This window comes from Ambystoma mexicanum, chromosome 12 (genome assembly GCF_040938575.1).
Source record: "Ambystoma mexicanum isolate Mex_15411 chromosome 12, UKY_AmexF1_1, whole genome shotgun sequence".
Taxonomy (NCBI): domain Eukaryota; kingdom Metazoa; phylum Chordata; class Amphibia; order Caudata; family Ambystomatidae; genus Ambystoma; species Ambystoma mexicanum.
In genome coordinates this window covers 444,395,047-444,414,962 of record NC_090936.1, presented here as the reverse complement: position 1 = coordinate 444,414,962, position 19,916 = coordinate 444,395,047, and the positions used below count along the sequence as shown (strand labels likewise).

General features: G+C 46.2%; 1 protein-coding gene across 8 annotated transcripts in view; it reads right to left on the bottom strand.

Annotated features, from left to right (window-relative positions):
* Nucleotides 1-19,916, bottom strand: part of CACNA1C (calcium voltage-gated channel subunit alpha1 C) — a 2,322,072-nt gene that overhangs the window by 1,015,947 nt on the left and 1,286,209 nt on the right. For all 8 annotated transcript variants that reach the window (XM_069628642.1, XM_069628646.1, XM_069628641.1 and 5 more), the window contains exon 27: nucleotides 15,697-15,898. In XM_069628642.1, coding sequence (XP_069484743.1) covers nucleotides 15,697-15,898 — 202 coding nt within the window. The remainder of the gene's footprint in view (nucleotides 1-15,696; nucleotides 15,899-19,916) is intronic.

The window sequence follows — 19,916 nt, the reverse complement described above, 5'->3', positions numbered from 1 at the left end:
AGGAAAGTACTTTAAGAACATATGACAAGGTTAACGTCTAGATATATAGCACCTTTTCAATTTTAATATTCTGACTGTCAGTGAACAAAACCACCTGGCCTATATATGTCAGTGAACAAAAATAAGGGGTCCAGATATGTGATGCCATCAGTGATGTCATCAATGACATTTGTGATATCATCTTTGATGTCCTGGGTGTTAGTCTTAGCAGTGCACGGTGGTGGCGTGAGTTATGGTTGCTTAGCTCATTATAACTGGCAAATTTCTTGGGGTTTTCGGTTTTACTTGTAACCATAACGTCCCTTTAACAATGTTTTTTCATTGAATTTCATAGGTGTTTATTAGTTAGTGCAACTTAACAATAACGTCCCTTTAACATAGTTTTTTCATTGAAAAAAAAAAAAATATATATATATATATATATATATATACACACACACACATATATACACATATATACATACACACACACACACACACACACACACACACACACACACACACACACACACACACACACACACACACACACACACACACACACACACACACACACACACACACACACACACACACACACACACACACTTACATTCCTAAGTATCCTTGAGACCTGTAGTCTCCATGGACTTATCTTTTTGCCGAGCTGGTAGCAATTTGCACTTTATCTAGTGGATGCATTAATTATATGCATGACCTTTGATAGCACTTGCACAGCATCAAGCAACTCAGTTGGCCTAGTGAGAGCACCATTCAGCTTTAGGCCATTAGCTGATAGGGATACATCAGCTGATTGCCACAGTCTGCTTCAGGATCATCTGCCTGATCTGGAGTTTGTTACTGAAACCTGGCCTAAGACCACTTCTGCTCCTATGTTGCACATGCCCTACCCCCCCGCCCCTCCCAAGTATTGTATACTCTGAGTGAATAGAGCCCTCATCCCCATTCAGGGGGTGGAGTTCCACTTATACATCATGCTAGGTTCAAGTGTTCCTTGTCGCCACTTGAGCATGTTTGCAATATGGAAGCACTTCTACTTCGGATGGTGATATCTGCCTCTTTCACACTCTACTGTCTGTTGGTTTATCGTCCCCCCCGGCCCAGACCCAGAGTTATGTCTGGCTGTATCTGAGCTGGTGGCCGACTTAAGACTCTGTTATGGGACGGTGATAGTCCTTGGGGATTTTAATTTTCATCTTAATGATCCCACTGATGCTCAGGTGAACCACCCCGTTCCACTTTTTGGGATTTGGATATGTCCCAACTAGTATCAGGTACCACACATTGCGTAGGTAATACCCTTGATTTAATCTTTGCCCCATCACTGCTGGTCACTACCGCCCTTCTTCTCCTGTAATCTAATCTGATCACTTGATTATTCTGTTTCTAGTAAATGTCTCATCTATTGCGCTGCCGCTGGCCCTGCCACGCCCCCCTGCGCATGGCTGGGGTAGAATAAACCACTCAGATATTTCGTCTGGCATTCTATGCCTGTCGGCTGAAGACGACGTTCCAGTTTTGCTATCTATCGTGACTGCCATGACAGCTACAGCTAATGCCTTAGCTCCGTGAAAGCTTCCAGGTCAGCTGGTCGCTTCTAAGAGCCATGGTATTCTGCTGATCTTGGCAGGCTGCGTCTTGCCCTGTCGGCAAACAGAGCGCAAGTGGCACTTGGCCTACTGCCCCACGGCTTACTTAGCCTTACGCAAAGCTACGGCTGTGTACCAACAGGCCATAGCAGCTGCTAAATGCACCTATTTTGTCACTCGGATAGAAACAACAGCAAATTCTCCTAAAAAGCTATTTCAGCTTGTTCTTTCAGTGTTCTCGCCTGCTGCCATGAAGACTGTGACTCCTTCGCAAATACTTTGCAATGTACTTTTGAGTTTTTTTTATGATCAAATAATCGTGAATATAAGAGGAATAATTGCTGCTCCATGCAGTATCCTGCCCCCTGTCTTGGATTAACCTGAGCCCTTCAATTTGTAGCTGGTCTACCTTTCCGGTTTTCTATGTGTCTGAGATTATGTCAGCTAATTTACTCATGAAGTCTGCCTCCCCTGCAGATCCCATCCCTCTTAGCATTGCTAAAGTTATTATCCCTTGGATTGCGCCTATGCTTACGTCGGCAGTTAATGCTTCGCTTGCTAATGCTTCCATGCCAACTGCATTTAAACACGCCTTAAATTATTGCTCTTTTAAAAAAAAACAACCTGGATTCATCCACTCTCTCTAATTTTCACCCTATCTCTCTCCTCTCGTTCCCTATGAAGCTCTTGGAAGCCCTGGTCACCCCTCTTTTGCCGTCTTTTCTGGAGGACTCGGGGTGTTGGACCCTTTCCAATCTGGGTTCCAGCCAGGCAGGGGAACTGAGTCAGTCCTGGTGGTGGATCATCTGGCCCAGATTGTGGATCAGGGTGGTATTGGTGCCCTGATCCTGCTGGAGCTCTATGCCGCTTTTGACACTGTGGACCATGTGATCCTTAGGGATACACTAGCATCTGCTGGCGTCACGGGCTGGGTCCTTTACTAGTTTGGATCTTTTCTTTCTGAACGCTCCCAGTCCCTTTCACTTCCTCCTTTCACGTCTGCAGCATTGGCTCTTAATTGTGGTGTCCCACGGGGATCAGCTCTTTCACCTCTTCTCTTTCATCTCTATATCTTATCCCTTATTAAGCTTATACAGTCTTTTGGTTTTTGGTGTTTTTCGTATGCTGATACACAAATCCTGGTGTGGCTCGATCTTTTTGTGCTGGCTACTGCGGAGCGTTGTCGCTCTTGTCTCCTGGTAGTTCACTCATGGATGGGTAATAACTGGCTCCACATTAATGGAGATAAAACAGAGGTGCTCATAGTCGGTACATCACCTAAATTCTCAGGGTGGTCCTCGGCTTTCTGGCCACTGGAACATGGCCCTCTTCCCCAGCCTTCCTTGGTTGTCAAAAACTTAGGCGTGAAGTTCTCGTCCTCGCTATCTATGCAGGATCAGATTGGCGCTGTGTGCCAATCCGTTGATTTTAAACTAAGGATGCTGCGCAAAGTTCTGCCATACCTCCCTGTCTCCCTTCGCCCTGTGGTAGTGTCCTCTCTTACCTCTGGTTCACTGGACTACCATAATGCTCTGTTTCTGGCACCACCTGCCTCACTCCTTCAACGGTTACAGCTGCTCCAGAACACGGCCGCTAGATTGGCTGCTGGCGCTGGCCGCCGGTCTTCAGCCTCTGGATTGGCTCCCAGTTGCGAAACAAGTAACGTTTAAATCATTATGCATGGTCCATCAAGCCTTCTATGAGACATGCCTGTAGTATTTGCAGGTTAAATTAAAAAAAAATGTTCCATCTCGCTCTTTTACCTCCCTGCAGATCGCAGTGCCTCGATTTAGATACGCCCGCATGGGTGGTCGCTTTTTCTCTCAGGCTGCTGCCCTGTTATGGAATTCTATTCCGCTGTGTCTTCGTGAGACCACTGATCATCTCTCCTTTAGGTGGGATCTGAAGACCTTCTTGTTCTCTGCCTGAGCTCTTTCCCTGCTGTTACCGTTAGCTATGTGTTTACTTTCCAGCCTGAGCGCCATGATGCCCTTGTTGGTGAAAGTGCGCTATATAAATTTGGATAACATAACATAACATATAATCGAGTGGACATCTTTTTGCACATTGTATAACAGGCATGCATTTGCGTAGCACAACACTTTAAGCTGATCAATGGAAATATCGGCTAGCATAAGGCTGCATACTGGTAGGGACTAACTCCCATAATTTAGTTTACAGCACTTTGCAGTTTATAGCACTTTGCACTTTATATAACATGCAGGTACTTGTTTATCATAGTAGGTAAAACGAATCAGTGAGAATTGATGTTGTCAGGGATCCATCCCTTATAATTGAGTTTACAGCACTTTGCACCTTATCCAGCGGATGTGTTTCGTTAAGAGCATGGCTTACGCTGATTGCACTATTTGCCATTAACGGCCAACCAAGTGGTTCATACACACCATGAGCATATAGCACTTTAGAATAGAATCTATGTGCCTAGCTACATATTATTATTTTGTACATTGTGATGCTATCTGGGTAGTGTCTTATGAATGTTACGATCTTGCACAGCACATAGCACTTTAAACTAGAGTCCTTTATATTTTATCTATTTATCATACCAAGCTACGGGACAAAATTAAAACGATTATTTTACGTTTTTTTCTTTTCTTTTACTCTATTCAGACTCTGCTATGTAAGCAGAAATTATTATGCACATGTACATGGTCGTTAAAGATAACACTTTTTGATATGAAACACTTGTGCCTCATTACAAGGTCGGAGGTAGCCTTGTCGGTTTTATCGTCAAGGCTACCTCTAAACTCGCATCCGGGTCTGGCACCCGCGAATCAGCAATTACCAGGCTATTCCGACCCAGCTGGACCCGGTAATTGCCTTTTCGCGGGTGCTGGGCCCGATACATCCCCATTCGAGCCCCATAGGGCTCAATGGGAATGGGGAGGGTGGTACGGTATCAGTGCTACCATCATGTTCTGCTTGCAGGTGCCAGTACGGCCACTAGGTCAGACCTGATGGCTGCAAGGGCACCCGCGAGCAGTACTCCTAGTATGACAGTACAGTAGCAACGGTGCCGGTAGCGATACCGGAGCCGTTGTTGCCTTACCGCCATACTTGAAATGAGGCCCACTGAGTTTTATTTATTTTTAATTTATTTATTACATTTGTTACATGCCCAGACCCGAAGGTATCACGGCGAGGTTACAGACAGTGAGTGGGAGGAGGGGACATTCAAGCCCCCGCCCCCTCATTCCCATGCTTCCCGGGTGGGCCCAGTCATGCCTGCTTCAAGTCCAGGGCCCCGGACTTGGGGCACTCATGTGGGAACACCTCAGGGAACCATCACCCCTTTCGTACAAATACACCTATGATCACTGCCACATCCTTATACATTACATTATAAGGTTAAGTCAAGACTCCATTTTGTACCGCACAGACTCCATCTTGCAAATATGTGAGAGGGTGTTCAGATCTCACCCCAACCTGCAACCATCTTTGGAAGCACACAGTCAGTGTAGCGCTTCCCCCGCCACCTCCTCCTTGCCGTCCTCATAACTGCCTGGTTCCCATGAGAAGGCTGGCAGCAGAAAAGCAACAAAATCTGCACTGTATCACTTGCTGTCTAAACTCCCTCTATTGACTCAAAGGCAGCTCAAGGGGAAGAGGCGAAGGCCAGGGCTATCTGTTCTGTCTCCGTAAAACCTGCCCCGCACCCTTTAGACCTGGGCCGCAGACACCTAATCCCCATGTACCCCAGAGCAGAGTCAACAACACGAGAGACTTTTAAGGTGACAAATGCATCTTCCCTTTCTAACTCAAGTACGTAAAAGAAGGAGAGAGCCTTGTATTTGGAATGCATGTAAACCTGTTGACACCTTCAATGAGCCACTGAGCATAACAGAGTAAATACATACACATAGGTATTAGAAGTTTTTATGATAGCTCGTTCTAGCGAAATCAGAACGTGTGTTGACTTATAACATTTAAATGCCGGCACGATTAAAAGCATGATTAACGTGCAGTCCCGTAATGAGTAAACAAGCCAGAGACCTATGCAAACTCACACAATGCTACCTCGCTGTTAATAAAGCAGAATGTACGTCTAGACATATTATAAGACAAAGTCATGTGAATTGTTGATCGAACGTAGTCATTTATGTTGTATTGATTGTGCGCCAGCCATCCCTTTATTACCATCCCCCCTCGTTCCTGTGTTATGAGATTGCCCAAAAGCATATGAAGTTTGAACAATGTCATAGGGTATTCCTTTCAAGTACAGAAGCAGCTAAGTGCACATGAAGAAGTAACCTGTTATATGTAAATGTAAATGACCCCCCGCCTTTTCTTAAGTGATGTGAAACCGAAGACCTCAGTAGGAGGACCCTAAGCCCATCCCAGAACACCCTGACCAAGTGTAGAATTATAGACACATGATTAGAAAGGCCCTCGAAGAAAAGATGTCCACAGATGAAATGTGTTTCCTGAAATCCAATCGCAGTAACCCTATACCCCTGCCTCCCCCCTGTTGAAGAAATGCCCCCAACCCGGTGTCCAAATATGTTTATGTGTTTTTACATGAAAACAATATCCTTGGTAAGAAGCGCACAATTGGTGTCCAATATTGGGGAGTCATGCCTTGTTTTTCTATGTGTAACTTACTGCCAAATAAAGTGATTGAATGTATGATCGGGTGGAAATGTGTGGCCACAAGGGCAAAATGTGACAGGACCAGGATGAAATGTATCCAGTCGTCGAAGGTTGGACAGATGAGCCCGGATGAACTTCTGACCCAGCACACCACATCATGATGTCAATTTACCACCCACCCATGGATCAATCAGCCATCGCTGGCCATATAGCACCTATAGGTGCCTCCTCTTAGTGACCTATCCCAACTGTTCATGTGCCCCTAGGCCTTCCCACAACTCGATGACGATTTTTCTGTATAAAAGTAATTTACAACATGGTTTCTGCAGAGGCTCTCAGCGTGAGCAGAATAGATTCTGTTTGCCCTAATTTTAGATAAAGCCTTTGACATCACTCTCACTTGGTCTTGGTCTTATTCCCTCCTGGGATGTACCTTTATTGACTCTGGTGGTAGTTCACTGGCAGGTCTGCGGGGCCTCTCACCTTCAACAGCTTATAACATTTCTTATACAATGTTACAAATAAATGGAAACAGCGATGGCATTTCAATGTGTGACTCTAGTTACAGACATGGTAAGCAGCTAAGACATACATAAGGACGATGGGACCCTCATTTAATGTTTCAGCTGAATAGGTCGAGGACACTCTAGTGCCCGGTTGGTTGAGATTTGTAGGCGTCAGTATTTATTGAACAACCAGGTTTTCAGGGCTTTTTTGAAACCTAGAAAGTATCCTCATTTTTAATACTAAGTGAAAGAGCATTCCAGTGGGTCGGGGCGAGGACTCTGAAACTGCTACCTCCTGCTCTACTATATTTATATTGTGGTATTTCCAGGAGAGCCAAATAGTTTGATCTGAAGGTCCTGCAGGAGATTTATTTCTTGATAGTATTGATTGTTGAGGTAACTGGGAGCTTTATTCGACATGCATTTATGTACAACACAGTGTTTTGAAAATGATTCTGGCTTTGAGAGGCAGCCAATGATTTTCTCGCCTAATGTTTGAGATGTGGTCTGATTTCTTTAAGCCTAGAGCCGCTCTCAGGGCTTTATTTTGCAGTAGTTGAACCTTACTGATATTTGTTTTGGAGGTTCCTGGTAGGAGAGCATTGCAGTAATCAAGTTTGGTGAGGATCAGTGCTCTAGCCAGAGTGATGCAGTTAGTGGGAGTGAGGAACTGGCGACTGAGTGCAATGACTTCAGCGGTATATGATGTGGATGAGGAGAGGGCTGATATGTTTGTTCATGGTGAGGTTGGCGTCTATATAAACTTCCAAAGTTTTGGCTTGCTTGACTACTGGGATCCAGGTACCGTCAATATTGATGTGTAAGTAGTCTCGATGGAGGGTGCTTATTCTTTTTTGTGAGCCTACGATGAGAACCTCTGTTTTCTCATCATTGAGACAAAGGCTGTTCAGTGCCATCCAGTTTTGAATGATGGCAGAGACTTTATTTATGGTCTGGGTGTCTTGGGTGTAGTCCCCAGTGATGGGGCTAAGGATCTGGGTGTCATCAGCAAAATTAGTGTAGATGACACCCATATCATCTAGTGCTCAGAATAGAAGTTTAGTAACACATGGTGCTAGGGTGTCTATTGTGTTCGTAAGGCACCTGTGGTAGTTATCAGCCAGGGTGCAGGGATTCTCATTACTAATCATTTTGTCATCGAGGGCATTTACTAGCAGTGTGTTGAGGTTTTCTGCTGAGAGTTTGCGGATATTCCTAGTTACATAAGATTCCGGTATGATCGATTTAGGTAAATCTGGTTCTGGTTCACTGCATAAGATAGAGAAGTTAACACTATGGTGGTATGACCAGAGTGATGTGTTAATGGATTCTATGGATACTGAGGTATTGAGTGGTAGAATCCAATTTTGTTGTGTAATACATGTAACTACCATAAGTAATATGTTTATATAGGGTCCAGAGATGTGCTAATGTTGTGAACATGGGTTGTTACCGGACAATCTTTAGACTAATATGGCGGTCATGTTTCACACATTTGGGAATAGCTTGTGCTAAACTGGGCATGTATAGACAAAACAGCGACGAAGGACCAATAGCTGACCAGCCCCCCCCCCTTTCTTCCATTCTATCACTTCCCCTGTGTATTTAAATGTATCTCACGAGTGGGTAATGTGAAAAACGTTTTTGTCATGCCACCATACCCTTTGGCGAAACTCTGGGTCTGTTGATTTTATGCAAAGCAAATAAAGATGTATGTTTTCATCATTGGACTGCGGTGAGCCTATATGGGATTAAGCTTTCTCGGAGTGCAACTCGATTTCCTGTGTTAATACCCCGGTGGGAGGTATTAAAGTTACTCACCGTAGTGACTATCTTACTCCTAGTTCATATTCCCCCTTTCTCCATATTTTTGGGACATTCCGTCCTGTGGGACGGGACCGGAGCACTTTTTATAAAAAAGCATTGTATTGAAAAATGTGTCCTCCTTCTCTATTTACGCGGGGTACTGCATGCGGCTGTAACCACGCCCTCCTTAGCTCCGCCCTGCGCATCACCCTTCCGTCCTTTTCGCCAGGTCTGGGACCATTTAAGCAATAATAGAGGCTACTTGTTAAGAGGGTACGGTGGGCGGGCATATGGAGGAAAGGGGACTCTGGACTAGGAGTAAGGTAGTCACTAAGGTGAGTAACTTTGTTATACTTCTACGTCCCGTCCCCTTTCCTCCATACTTTTGGTAGATTACCAAGCACTCCCGACAGGAAAACGGGTGGATGGAACTCCTTTACTGAAAGAGGATTTTAAGAACCGCCTGCCCGAACTGAGAATCGGCTCTGGAGCTCAGGTCTAAGCAGTAATACTTACAAAAAGCTGATGGGGAAACCCACATAGCTGCTCTGGCAATGGTTTCCCAGGGAACATATTTCTGAAAGGCAACGGCAGCCGCCTTGCCCCGCACAAGAATGGGCATGAATTACCTTTGGAGGCTGAAGGCCCTGAACGGTATACGCCTCCGATCTACAGGAAGCAATCCATCGGGAGATAGTTGCTTTCGAGGCCGGCTTTCCTTTCGGGTCTCAGAAGGTCACAAAGAGCTGGGAAGAGCTCCCCAGTTTAGATGTTCTGTCCAAATAAAACTTTAGGGCTCGCCTGACATCCAAATTATGCAATACCCTCTCGGCATCTGAGGCCGGATCTGGAAATAAAACGGGTAAGGAAATAGACTTGTTCAGATGAAAATCGGATACCACCTTTGGAAGGAAAGGAGGATTGGTCCGGAGGACAACCTTACACTTGTAAAAGGTGAGGAATGGATGTTCTACAGACAAGGCCTGAAGCTCGCTTACACGCCTTGCCGAAGTCACCGCGATCAGAACAACCATTTTCCACGAAAGGAACTTCCAAGTCCACCGCACCGTAGCCATGGGCTCAAAAGGTTTATGGCATAAGGCCGTGAGGACCACATACAGTTCCCACTTTGGATGCAGGTTGCGCACAGGTGGATAAAGATGCAATAGATCTGCAAAGTGTCTTTTAATGACAGGGTTTGTCAATGAAAAAGAGCAAGAGTCTGGAAAGGTAAGCGGCGATAGCCAACAAATAAGTCCTACAAGACAAGACATGTATGCCTGAAGTTGCCAGATGAGAAATGAATGACAGGACTGTGTCGATGGTAGCTTGTCCCAGGTCCAGCAGCTTTGCTAAACACCAGTGACAGAAACAGAGCCATTTGCTCCTATACTGAGACCTTGTCGAAGCTTTTCTAGCCGCCTGGATAATACGCATATTATCCGCGGACAAGTTGAAACTTTCTAAAGATTTTAACTCAGGCACCAGGCCGCCAAGCTGAATGATTGTGGGGACGGGTACCACAAGTGCTGATCGCTCTGGTGAAGCAGGTCGGGAATCAGCGGAAGCCTGATCGTTGAGCAGAATGACAGATACTGAAGTTCAGAAAACCAGAATCTGGCTGGCCACCATGGGGCTATGAACAGGAGAGTGAAATTCTTCCTGTTCCTGAGCTTGCATAGCGCTCAGTGAATCAGAGGAAGAGGAGGAAAGGCCTAGGCCCTCATGTTATGCCACGGAATCTCGAGAGCGAGCCCGTTCCTGGAAGCATAAAGAGGAAGTTACCTGTTTGATGACATTGCAAAGAGGTCCACTTCTGGAGTGCCTCAATGGCGAAAAAGGTCGGAGAAGATCTCTGTGTTGAGCTCCCACTCGTAGCTGACCACCGCTCGCCTGCTGAGAGAGTCTGCAGTCACATTCAACTGGCCTGGAATGTGCACAGCCAGCAGCCAAACACTGTGGCTGAATGGCCCATTCCCAAATCTGAATGGCTAGATCTACAAGGGGAGGTGATCTGGTACCCCCCCCCTGCTTGTTGATGTAAAACATGGATACCGCATTGTCTGTGTGGATGTGGACCACTTAGTTCACAATTACTGGCTTGAAGGCTTTGAACGCCAAGAAAATCGGCAGAAGCTCCCGATAATTTGTGTGAAATTGTCTGTCCTGTGGCGACCACAGGTCGAAAACCTGAAGATGATCCATCGTTGCGCCCCACCCGATAAAGGAGGAGTCCGTTGTGAAGGTCATTTGAGGGGAGGGCTCCTGAAAAGGAGCACCCACCGACAGATTACTAGAGGATGACCACCATAGGAGATCTTTCATCATGCAGGGTGTGACCGGAATAATTTTGGTGTCCGGGGCCACTGCCTGAAGACAGGAACATTTTGAGAAGAGCAAGGGGAAGAGCAAGCACACACAAGGCCATGAGGCCTAGAAGTCTCTGGAACCACCTGGTCGACATGCTCTCTGACTGAATGAAAACTTGGCATGTGGTTAACAGATCCGCCATCCTGTCCACTCTGCAGTCGTTCGCGTTCTAACGGAAACCAAGGAAAATCAGGTGCTAAGAGATTGTCATGGAGGATTTCCGCCAGTTCACCGACAGCCCAAGCCCGAACAGGAGCTGAACGAGAGATTGAAGATTGCTTGAAGCTTTCACTGGACAGGCGCTGCGCAGTAGCCAGTCATCCAAATATGGATACACATGAATACCCTGTAGCCGTAGAAAAGCCGCGATGACCGACATCTTCGTGAAGACACGCAGCGCTGAGCTGAGACCATAAGGGAGCACTCTGAATTGGAGGTGCTCCTCTCCCAGAGAGAACCGCAGATATTTCTGATGCGGGCTCCAGATCAGGATATGCATATATGCGTCCTGAAGGTACACAACGCTGAGTCAGTCGCCCTTCTGAAGAGAGGACTTTATTTGGCAGGGTGTGATCATCTTGAATTTCTATTGGGGAAGAGAAAAGTTGAACTGGGAAAGATCTAGAACTGTGCGCAGGCCAGCCTGGTTGGATTGGGCACCGAAAACACACTAGAGTAGAAGCCCTCGTCTCGTTCCACTAGGGGAACGGGTTCCACCACCTTGAGGTGTAGAAGCTGCTGGACCTCGGCTCTGAAGGAGGGCGTCCCCAACTGCTGAAAGGGAGGATTCAAGCTTGCCCGAGCCATGGGCAAAACCTACCAGTCTTTGGTGATGGTTTCCCACGTCCTCCCACCGGAGTCTCGTGCGAGCGCCAAAAAATATAATTTTGCAGACTTTTCGGTGGAGAGATTACCTATCCCTGAAGAGGAGGATGAAGACAGAGAGAAAAACGGACCTTGTTGCAGTCTCCGACGGGCGTTGCCTCTCTGTGGAGCAGTCCTACGAGACCTGTGGTCCTGGAACCCTCTGAAGCCCTAGGAGGACCGAGACTGGGATCCAGATCTATGACCATTGACTGGGGGCTTCACTAGCACCGACAGAGACTTGGCAGTTTGTGTGCTCGCCTTAGTCTTTGTAAGCTCGTCATCCGTTGAAGATTGAAACAACTCTTTGCCATCAAAAGGCAGGTCCAGAACTTTATCTTGGACTTCCTTCAAAAACTTTGTCGCATGAAGCCAAGCTTGACGAGAGGTGTCCACCCCCAACATGAGATCTCGAGCTGAGGTGTCGACATGGTGCGCAGCAGCTTCCAGCATATCCTGCGCCAAAACCCAGGCATCTGACAAACCGTCCTTAAATTCTTCCAGCCTGTCCCCAGGAATGAACTCCTGGAAGTCCGCCAAGTCCCACTACAGTTTAATATTCGCCGGTGCCAAAATGAGCTCCGTGTTAGCCTAACGCATTTGCAGCGCCGAGTTGGTAAAAACTTTCCTGGCTAAGGAGTCAAGCAACTTGTCTTCCTTGGCCCGAAATTGAGCTGTGGCAGCAGAGGTCGCAGAGGCCGGCTTGGATTGCAGAGTGGCGGCCGCAACCACTGTCAAGGAAGGGAGCGGACATGACACCAAGCTACTTCCTCGGAGGTGTGAAGCCTGTAATGGGCGTCAATTCTCTTATTTATGTGTAGCCCAGTGTCGGGTTTATCCCTGACTTGGCGGGCCTCGGCCAGAAAGTCCTTCTGAAGGAACAGGCCGGTGCGCTCCTGTGGAGACAAGGTGAGCACCCCCGAAAGCACCCTTTCCTGCGGAGCGGGTGCCCAAGGTACTGGTATGTCAAGGAGTGAGGATATGTCCAGATCCCGGTCGTGGAATGCTCTGACAGAGCTGGGCTGGTCCTCAATATCCTGGTCTGCCAAAGGGTCGCCCAGAACGTCAGGATCTGCCGGTTGCAATGCGACTGGCATCAAATTGATGTCTCGTTCTGCTGGAGTCTTGTCAACCGGAGACAACGGAGGCAGAGGCGAAAGAGGTGGAGGTGGGCCAAGAGGTAGAGGTGGTACTGCTGCCAGAGCGACAGGGGCTGTGACTGGAACTGCCGGGGCAGGATGCGGCACCAGAGGGCAGATCTCCCTAAAAGGGCCTTTAAAGTACTCCCTCATGGGCAGAAGCCGCTTATGAGGGGCATAACCCCATGAACGTAGTGAGGAAGGCTGCCAAGAGGGCCCGCCACCAGCAGGGTCTACATAGATCAGTGGGGCAGAAGCAGGAGGAAAAGAGACCGTATGCGATAGTGGCATCCGAGCGTGCCAGCATAGGAAGGGCGGAACGGATTCACACCGTCCCGTGGACCAGGTTGTCCACCAAAAAGAAGGCTCTCAGCACCCGCTGTCGATAACGTGGGTGTGAGGGAAGAATCCGAAATGGCCACCATAGACCACGGGGGAAGGCCCACCATTTTGTGAGTATCTGAGGAGAATTGCGTCACATGTGTGGGTGAGGCAGGGGACTCCACAGACTGGTCAGGGGACTTGATCGAAACTTTAGCCTTGACACAAGGATCCTCGGCAGAGCCAGTACTATGGGGCCTGGGATGTTTACTGGACATCCTGTCGCGACCCTTTGAGTTGAGGAGGCCAAGCCGGTAACAGGGGAGAAAAGGTTGGTGACCTCTCCCTGTGCCCCCTCAACAGAACCGATAACACTGCGAGCGCGGGAAAGTCGAGGAATCCACCTCACAGACAAGACCTTAACAGGTCTCTCAGTTCTGTTGGTACACACCTTAGCCTCGATAAGAGGAACCTCGGAAAAGAGTCCAGTCTTTATAGCTCCCCCGAGAGGAGCCTCAAACCGTGGTTCAGTACAGAAAGACTCAACGGAGGCCCCAGGGCGCACCCTGATGTCTGTATGGGAAGCTCCAAACAAGGAGACCTCGGAGCGAACTCCGGTACCCAACGCCTCAGCACGACTAGGCTGGCTATTAGCACCTGATTGGTGAACCTCGGATCATGATCCAGTATCGGCAGGCCCCTCGCGAGAACCCTCAGCGAAAACCCTGGTACGCCAGTAGGCCTGCGAGGCACCTCAGGAGAAACCCTGGTAGCAGGTCTTTTGAAGCCCCTCCCGGACCTGCAGGACTCCAGGAAGGAGTCCCCCGGCCGGGGTGCCCTGAAAAGTAAGGAATTTACCGGGCGTCTTTTCTTTTCGTCGATGAAGAGTTGAAAATGTGATGTAGGAACTCTCTGGAAGATCTCCTCCCACTGACGAAGACGAAGTTGAAGCGCCCAGACCGAAAGGGAATCGCAGTAGAAACACAAGTCCCAACGGTGATCCGGTCCCAGACACTCCAAAGAGAGAGAATGGGGATCTGCCCTAGCGAAGCGACGTTCACAAAAGGAACAAGCGACAAATCCCATACAATCCGGCATAGACGTATGGCTACGCGATAGCAGAACCGGATCAGGAGAGAAAGACAACGGGAAAAGAGAAAGGTCTTCCCAGTAATGCAAGTGCGTCCAGCCCCGACCGCACAGAGAAAAGGACTGAAGGGCGATGCGTGGGCGGAGCTAAGGAGGGCAGGGTTACAGCCGCATGCGGTACCTTGCATAAAAAGAGAAGGACACATTTTTCAATTTGATGCTTTTTTTTACAAAAAGTGCTCTGGTCCCGTCCCACAGGACCGAATGGCCCAAATGTATGGAGGAAAGGGGACGGGAGTAGGAGTAATATATATATATGTTTTTAAAAAGCACCAAAACGGCTGGGGTGAAAACGTCATGGTGAAAACAGCTGTGGTAATAATTGCTGAGATGAAAATACGGTAACCAGGGGAATGTCACTCTATATATTTCCTCTACTGAGTATGCTATTTGAGTATGCTATTAGAAGGATGTTACTTGTCGACTTATGTCTGTAGTCAAATATTTTGGTTGTCTATTTCAAAGAGTTTTAGGTTTCAGCAGACTACAAAATTGTTATTTTAACCTTTTGTAATCAGACTGCAGACAGTGTGTGCACATGCATGTCACTACACCACTCATCTAGCAGGCGCTTTCAGCATCACTATGTGGTACCTTTAGAACAACTTGTGGTATTTTTCAAATCGGACATGGGCCTTATTGTGACTAGTCCAACAGTTGTTTAGTGTTTTAGCGTGCTGCCTGAGGATTTCTATGCAAGATAATCTGAGCATTTCTTTTCCCTCAATGAGGAGGCAGTTTGGACTCAGTGGGCCTCATTATAAGGCTGGTACTCCCGTAATGAAGGGGGCTGGCACGGGACCGGCCCCCTTAATTCCGGGAGCGCCGGTTACCAGGCGTGCTTTCCGGGTCCCGCAAGGGGAAGAGGGAGGTAATAACGGGCCAGATGTAATCTGCCCATTATTACCTCCCTCCCCATTCCCATTGAGCCCTATGGGGGCTCAAATGGGAATGAGGATGGGTTCCTGCAAGGAGGAATTACCGGATCCTCCTATGTCGGAGTAACCCGGTAAGTCCCCATTGCAGGAACCCGGTAATGGAGCCCGGAACGGAGGCAGCCATGGAGCTAATAGCTCCATGGCTACCTCCATTCTCGTAATGAGGCCCAGTTTCTCTTGCTATCTTGGACAGCAATTGCCTTACATATGGAGGGTATTTTTCCAAGAAGACATCACTTGGCAGATCTTACACCAGAGAATTCTCAATCAGGCCCTAGTGTTGTCTGTGGTTATCTGCCATTTACCAGCAGAAGAAATGTCTGACCTGGCAAAAGCAGACAACACCTCCCTGTGCTGGACACAAAATCCTAGATAAATTAAGTTATTTGCTGCAGAGACTTACCTGATTTTTGTCGAGTTCGCAGTTCTTATACTCCTGCTCACCCTGTTCTTGGAATGTGACAATGACAAAACCCACGAAGATGTTCATCATGAAGAAAGCGATGATGATGATGTAGATGATGAAGAAAATTGAGATCTCTACTCGGTGGTTGTAGATGGGGCCGATGTCCTCAGTATGAGAGTCAATTGCCCGATACAAAAGTCTGGAAAACAACGGTGCATATTTGAGATCTCTGCATCCATGTAGTTTTACACACATTCTGTGATATTATAACTGAAATGGTAAACAAAGAGCTGCATTTTTTTCCCCACTGAAATATGCAGAGAGATCTAGATTTTTTTGGATACACGGCACTGATAAAACAGCCTCGAATAACAGCCAACAATTTTACTGTAGGAAGGATAGCCATGCAATTAACATACTTTGGGCCAAAACAATCAAGAGATTTGCAGCACAACGCTACCGGAAAGCGATGTTCCGAAAATGGCAATCAGACAAATGGTCCCTGTAAAAAGGAGAGTGTTGGGCTTTATGTATGCCATTTTAGTTAATATAGAAACGCACACTTTAAAAGGGACAGGTAGTAAACAGTGGCAGTGCATTGCGCTGGGGCAGAGTTATGCGTTGCAGAACACCTTATATAGGAGGCAGACTGTGATGCTATCCTCTAGCTTTTGTTCAGATGATTCGCTTTTATAATATAAAGGCAGCAGGTCTGCCTGGCACGTTGGTGGTGCCCTAGCTAGGGTATGGCTTACCTGAATTGTTAGGCCTCGGTATCCCAAAGCAAAGCAGCGATGGGCCACGTCTTCATTGAGTGGGATAGCTGAAAGCTATGAGTGCGCCAAGCAATGAAAGCACTATAGCCAGCCTGCTTGTACATGTCAGAGGGCAGATTACTTTTCTATATTTTTGTTGTAACTTAATGAAAGGATATAATTTTGGGTGCAGATACAATGAGGTAGTAGTAGTGAATAGTGGAGTTGTGTAAATGCGGACAACAAATATTGACTACCAAAATATACATTCCCCATTTGTTTCTTTTACAATTTGCAAAGTGAATAATTGTATAATCTCCTTAAAAACATCAACACACATGGTGGGAGTGTAAAAAAGGCACCAGAATCCGTTCTAACCAGAGTTCTCAACGTTTTATCTCCCGACAAGAAAAGAAGTGGTAATGCCATCCACCGTGCACGTAAAAGATGGCCAGTATTACATAAATCCCTATGTACTTTGCCTGGTTTTTAATGCTGTAAAAAGCAGGCGTAATGAATATAGATTCAAGAGTCTCTGTCCACAATATTAGACGGGGTTGAGGCGCGGGTGGTGTTCCTGCAAGAAGCAGGGATACCAGAGTTGGTTTTCCACTCAGACTTCGGACAATCTATAAAATCCCATCAGAAAGACGTGTATCGTAAAAGCAGACAAGTGATGGTCCCCGCCTGCTTTTCATTTACCAACTCCGGAAACCTCATAGGAATTTATATTCTGTCTGTCGACTTTTTTGCCTTTATGTTTTTGTACGCGTTACTTTTGTAGTCTTTATTTTGATTGAATGTCGTTTTCGTTATGTAAGGTTTTGTCCAAATGTAATCCTGCGTGTCAAAAAAAAATGGTGTACAGGCAAACCTGTGCAATTTAGGAACAAGTGCGGCAATATGTTTCATCTATAGACTGTTCATAATGTCTTTTATTGGATATTGTAAACAGTTGTAAATATACAATCAAAAGAAAAAGAATGTTAGCAGCTTTGATGAAGTATTTGGAAGCATTTGGGAGTGAAGGATAAAATATGCATTGTGTACTACCAAAACGTGCATTACAACCATCTATCTTTGCAGTAATTATAGCACAAGCATTAGATTATGTGGTTATTTCATGTTGTTATCATTTTGATGTCTAATGCACCATATGCAACACATGTTTCAGGCGTCAGGGATGACTCCAAAAGCAGTGTACGGGATGGAGAAAGGGTATGGTAAAGTAAGCCTTTCAGTGATGGTAAAAACTGCAGTCTCCAAGCTATTTAAACAGATCATATAAAAAACATCTGGTGATGTAGGTGGAGGTCAGAAAACAATGATAGAATTAATGGAGATCAGCTACTTTATATATGCAAATGCATTTTAAAGGAAACCTGCCTTCAGTGCCCTCTTGAAAACCTTGTAGCATTCCAAGGTTCCAAATTAGGTAGTAGATTGTTGCACAAACCGAGTCTGGCCTTAAACCAATAACAGCTTCTTCCCAGTAATTACTTTTTTGATAACTTTCATTTCAAGTCCTTCGGCCATAAAGGATATCAGCGTTCCTTTGGTCACTGTTGGGATAGGCCATTCATTAGGTAGTCAGACCTGGTTTCAAGTACCATTTGCGTCATATGCATAATGTCTCAAGTTGGATGCTTTTATTGATTGGGAGCCAGCATAATGACTCCAAAGACTGAGATAGATATATTGTAGTAATCCAGTTTACTCATGTCTGCATCATTTGCACTTTGAGATGCAGAATGAGGAAGAAGGCAATATTTGCTGGTAGCTGTAGCTTACAGTAGGCATTTTAAGTGAGTGCAGGGATTTGCTGTGTAAGCAACAATTGTCTTGTGGCCTTGTCTCATGGGGTACAGACGTTCCACAGGACAATATGTTTTGGGTATTGATAAGTGTGATGAATCCAGGGAATTCGTCCCTTCTCCACAAGGGGACTGGGGAGGTGAGCCTGCTACGCATTACCCTCCCTAGGGGTCAGGGCAAGCGGGATCGCATTGGGGGTGACTCCCCCTTTTAGGAAAAGGAATGGCAAAGTAGTAATTTCCTTTCACCCCCTAATTGCAAAGTCCCAAGCATTTGTTGATTATATGAGAGCTGAGCAAGGCTCCTTTAAGGTGGATTGTTTGGTCTCTGACATATATCTGTTGCAACCTCCTTGGGTAACCCAGGACCAATGAGATCTCTCCCTCCATTGCAATGAGGGTATAAAACACTGTAGAGGAAGAGCCAAGTACCCCCACTCCAACTGCCCCGCCTATATTACCTGAAACATATGAACCAAAGTATGTGATGTATACTGAACAGTTAAATCAGCAAAGAGAAGAGTGTGGGCTTTGTGCAGTACCCATAAGAATACCTATACCTAAGAGAATGTGGGAGGTAAAGTACCCATTGAGGAAACCATACCTGCCTACAAGACAATATGATGGCCATTTGAATGAGATTCCGGAAGAAGCAACAAAACTACATGGCAAGGATGAATGGTGATGTCATATAAAGTTGAATCAACACCCATATAAAAGATAACCAGACCAGAGAGCCAGACGATTTATAAAGAACAAAGAAATAACAAGGATAAGTGACTTCTTGGGATCAAGATGACAAGACGTATGCTACAGACCTGATCAAGATACTTAGTTTAAACATGTACAGATGCAAAGAAACGCAAGCAGCAAAGCAATCATGAAGCTAGCCACATGCTTTTAAATAGAATAGACTGCGGCAAGCGACAACATATACATATATACCTCAATAGATACATATGGACAAATGAAGAATACATGTTTCCACTACGTTTTAAGCAGTACTGAACAAGTAAGAAGGCCTCATTCAGTGACGCAGTTGAGAAAAGCAATTGAATTAAACAGAATAAGAGCTCAGCAAAGGAGTTCACTGAGCCAAGAAAGCCAAGGTCTTATCTAACTGGAGTTGGCTGACATTGGATACAATTAACGTGAAAGATCAGAAGCTCCTGTTCAGAAAGGTCAAGCAAAAACAAAAGATGTCAGAGGACTATTGAAAATAAAATCAAATACACGAAAAGGCTACATTTCGTGGTGTCCAGGCATGTTATAGAGGGAAGTTGGACCAATGAGATGATCACACCTATGCACGCAAGCCGGCTAATGCCCATACTCCATAAAAATTCTCAGAGAACAGTACAAACTCAAGGCCAACTTCAAAGTACTAATTGACAGTGGACCATTGAGGTGATGATGGATGATATTTTAATTGGTGGGAAGCTGGTGCAAACACAAGCTTATCTGCACCTGGTTGTTCAGTCTGCATGCTGCTAACGTAGGTAGGAAAACTACTGACGGGGGTTAGAGCAAACCAATTGTAGGGGACCACGTAGCTGGAGGTCCTATAGTATGTGTAGCCAATGGGACATCGTACATTTAGTGATGTTCATAGTGGTCATTTTGAAAGGAGGACTTAGTTGCCCCACCT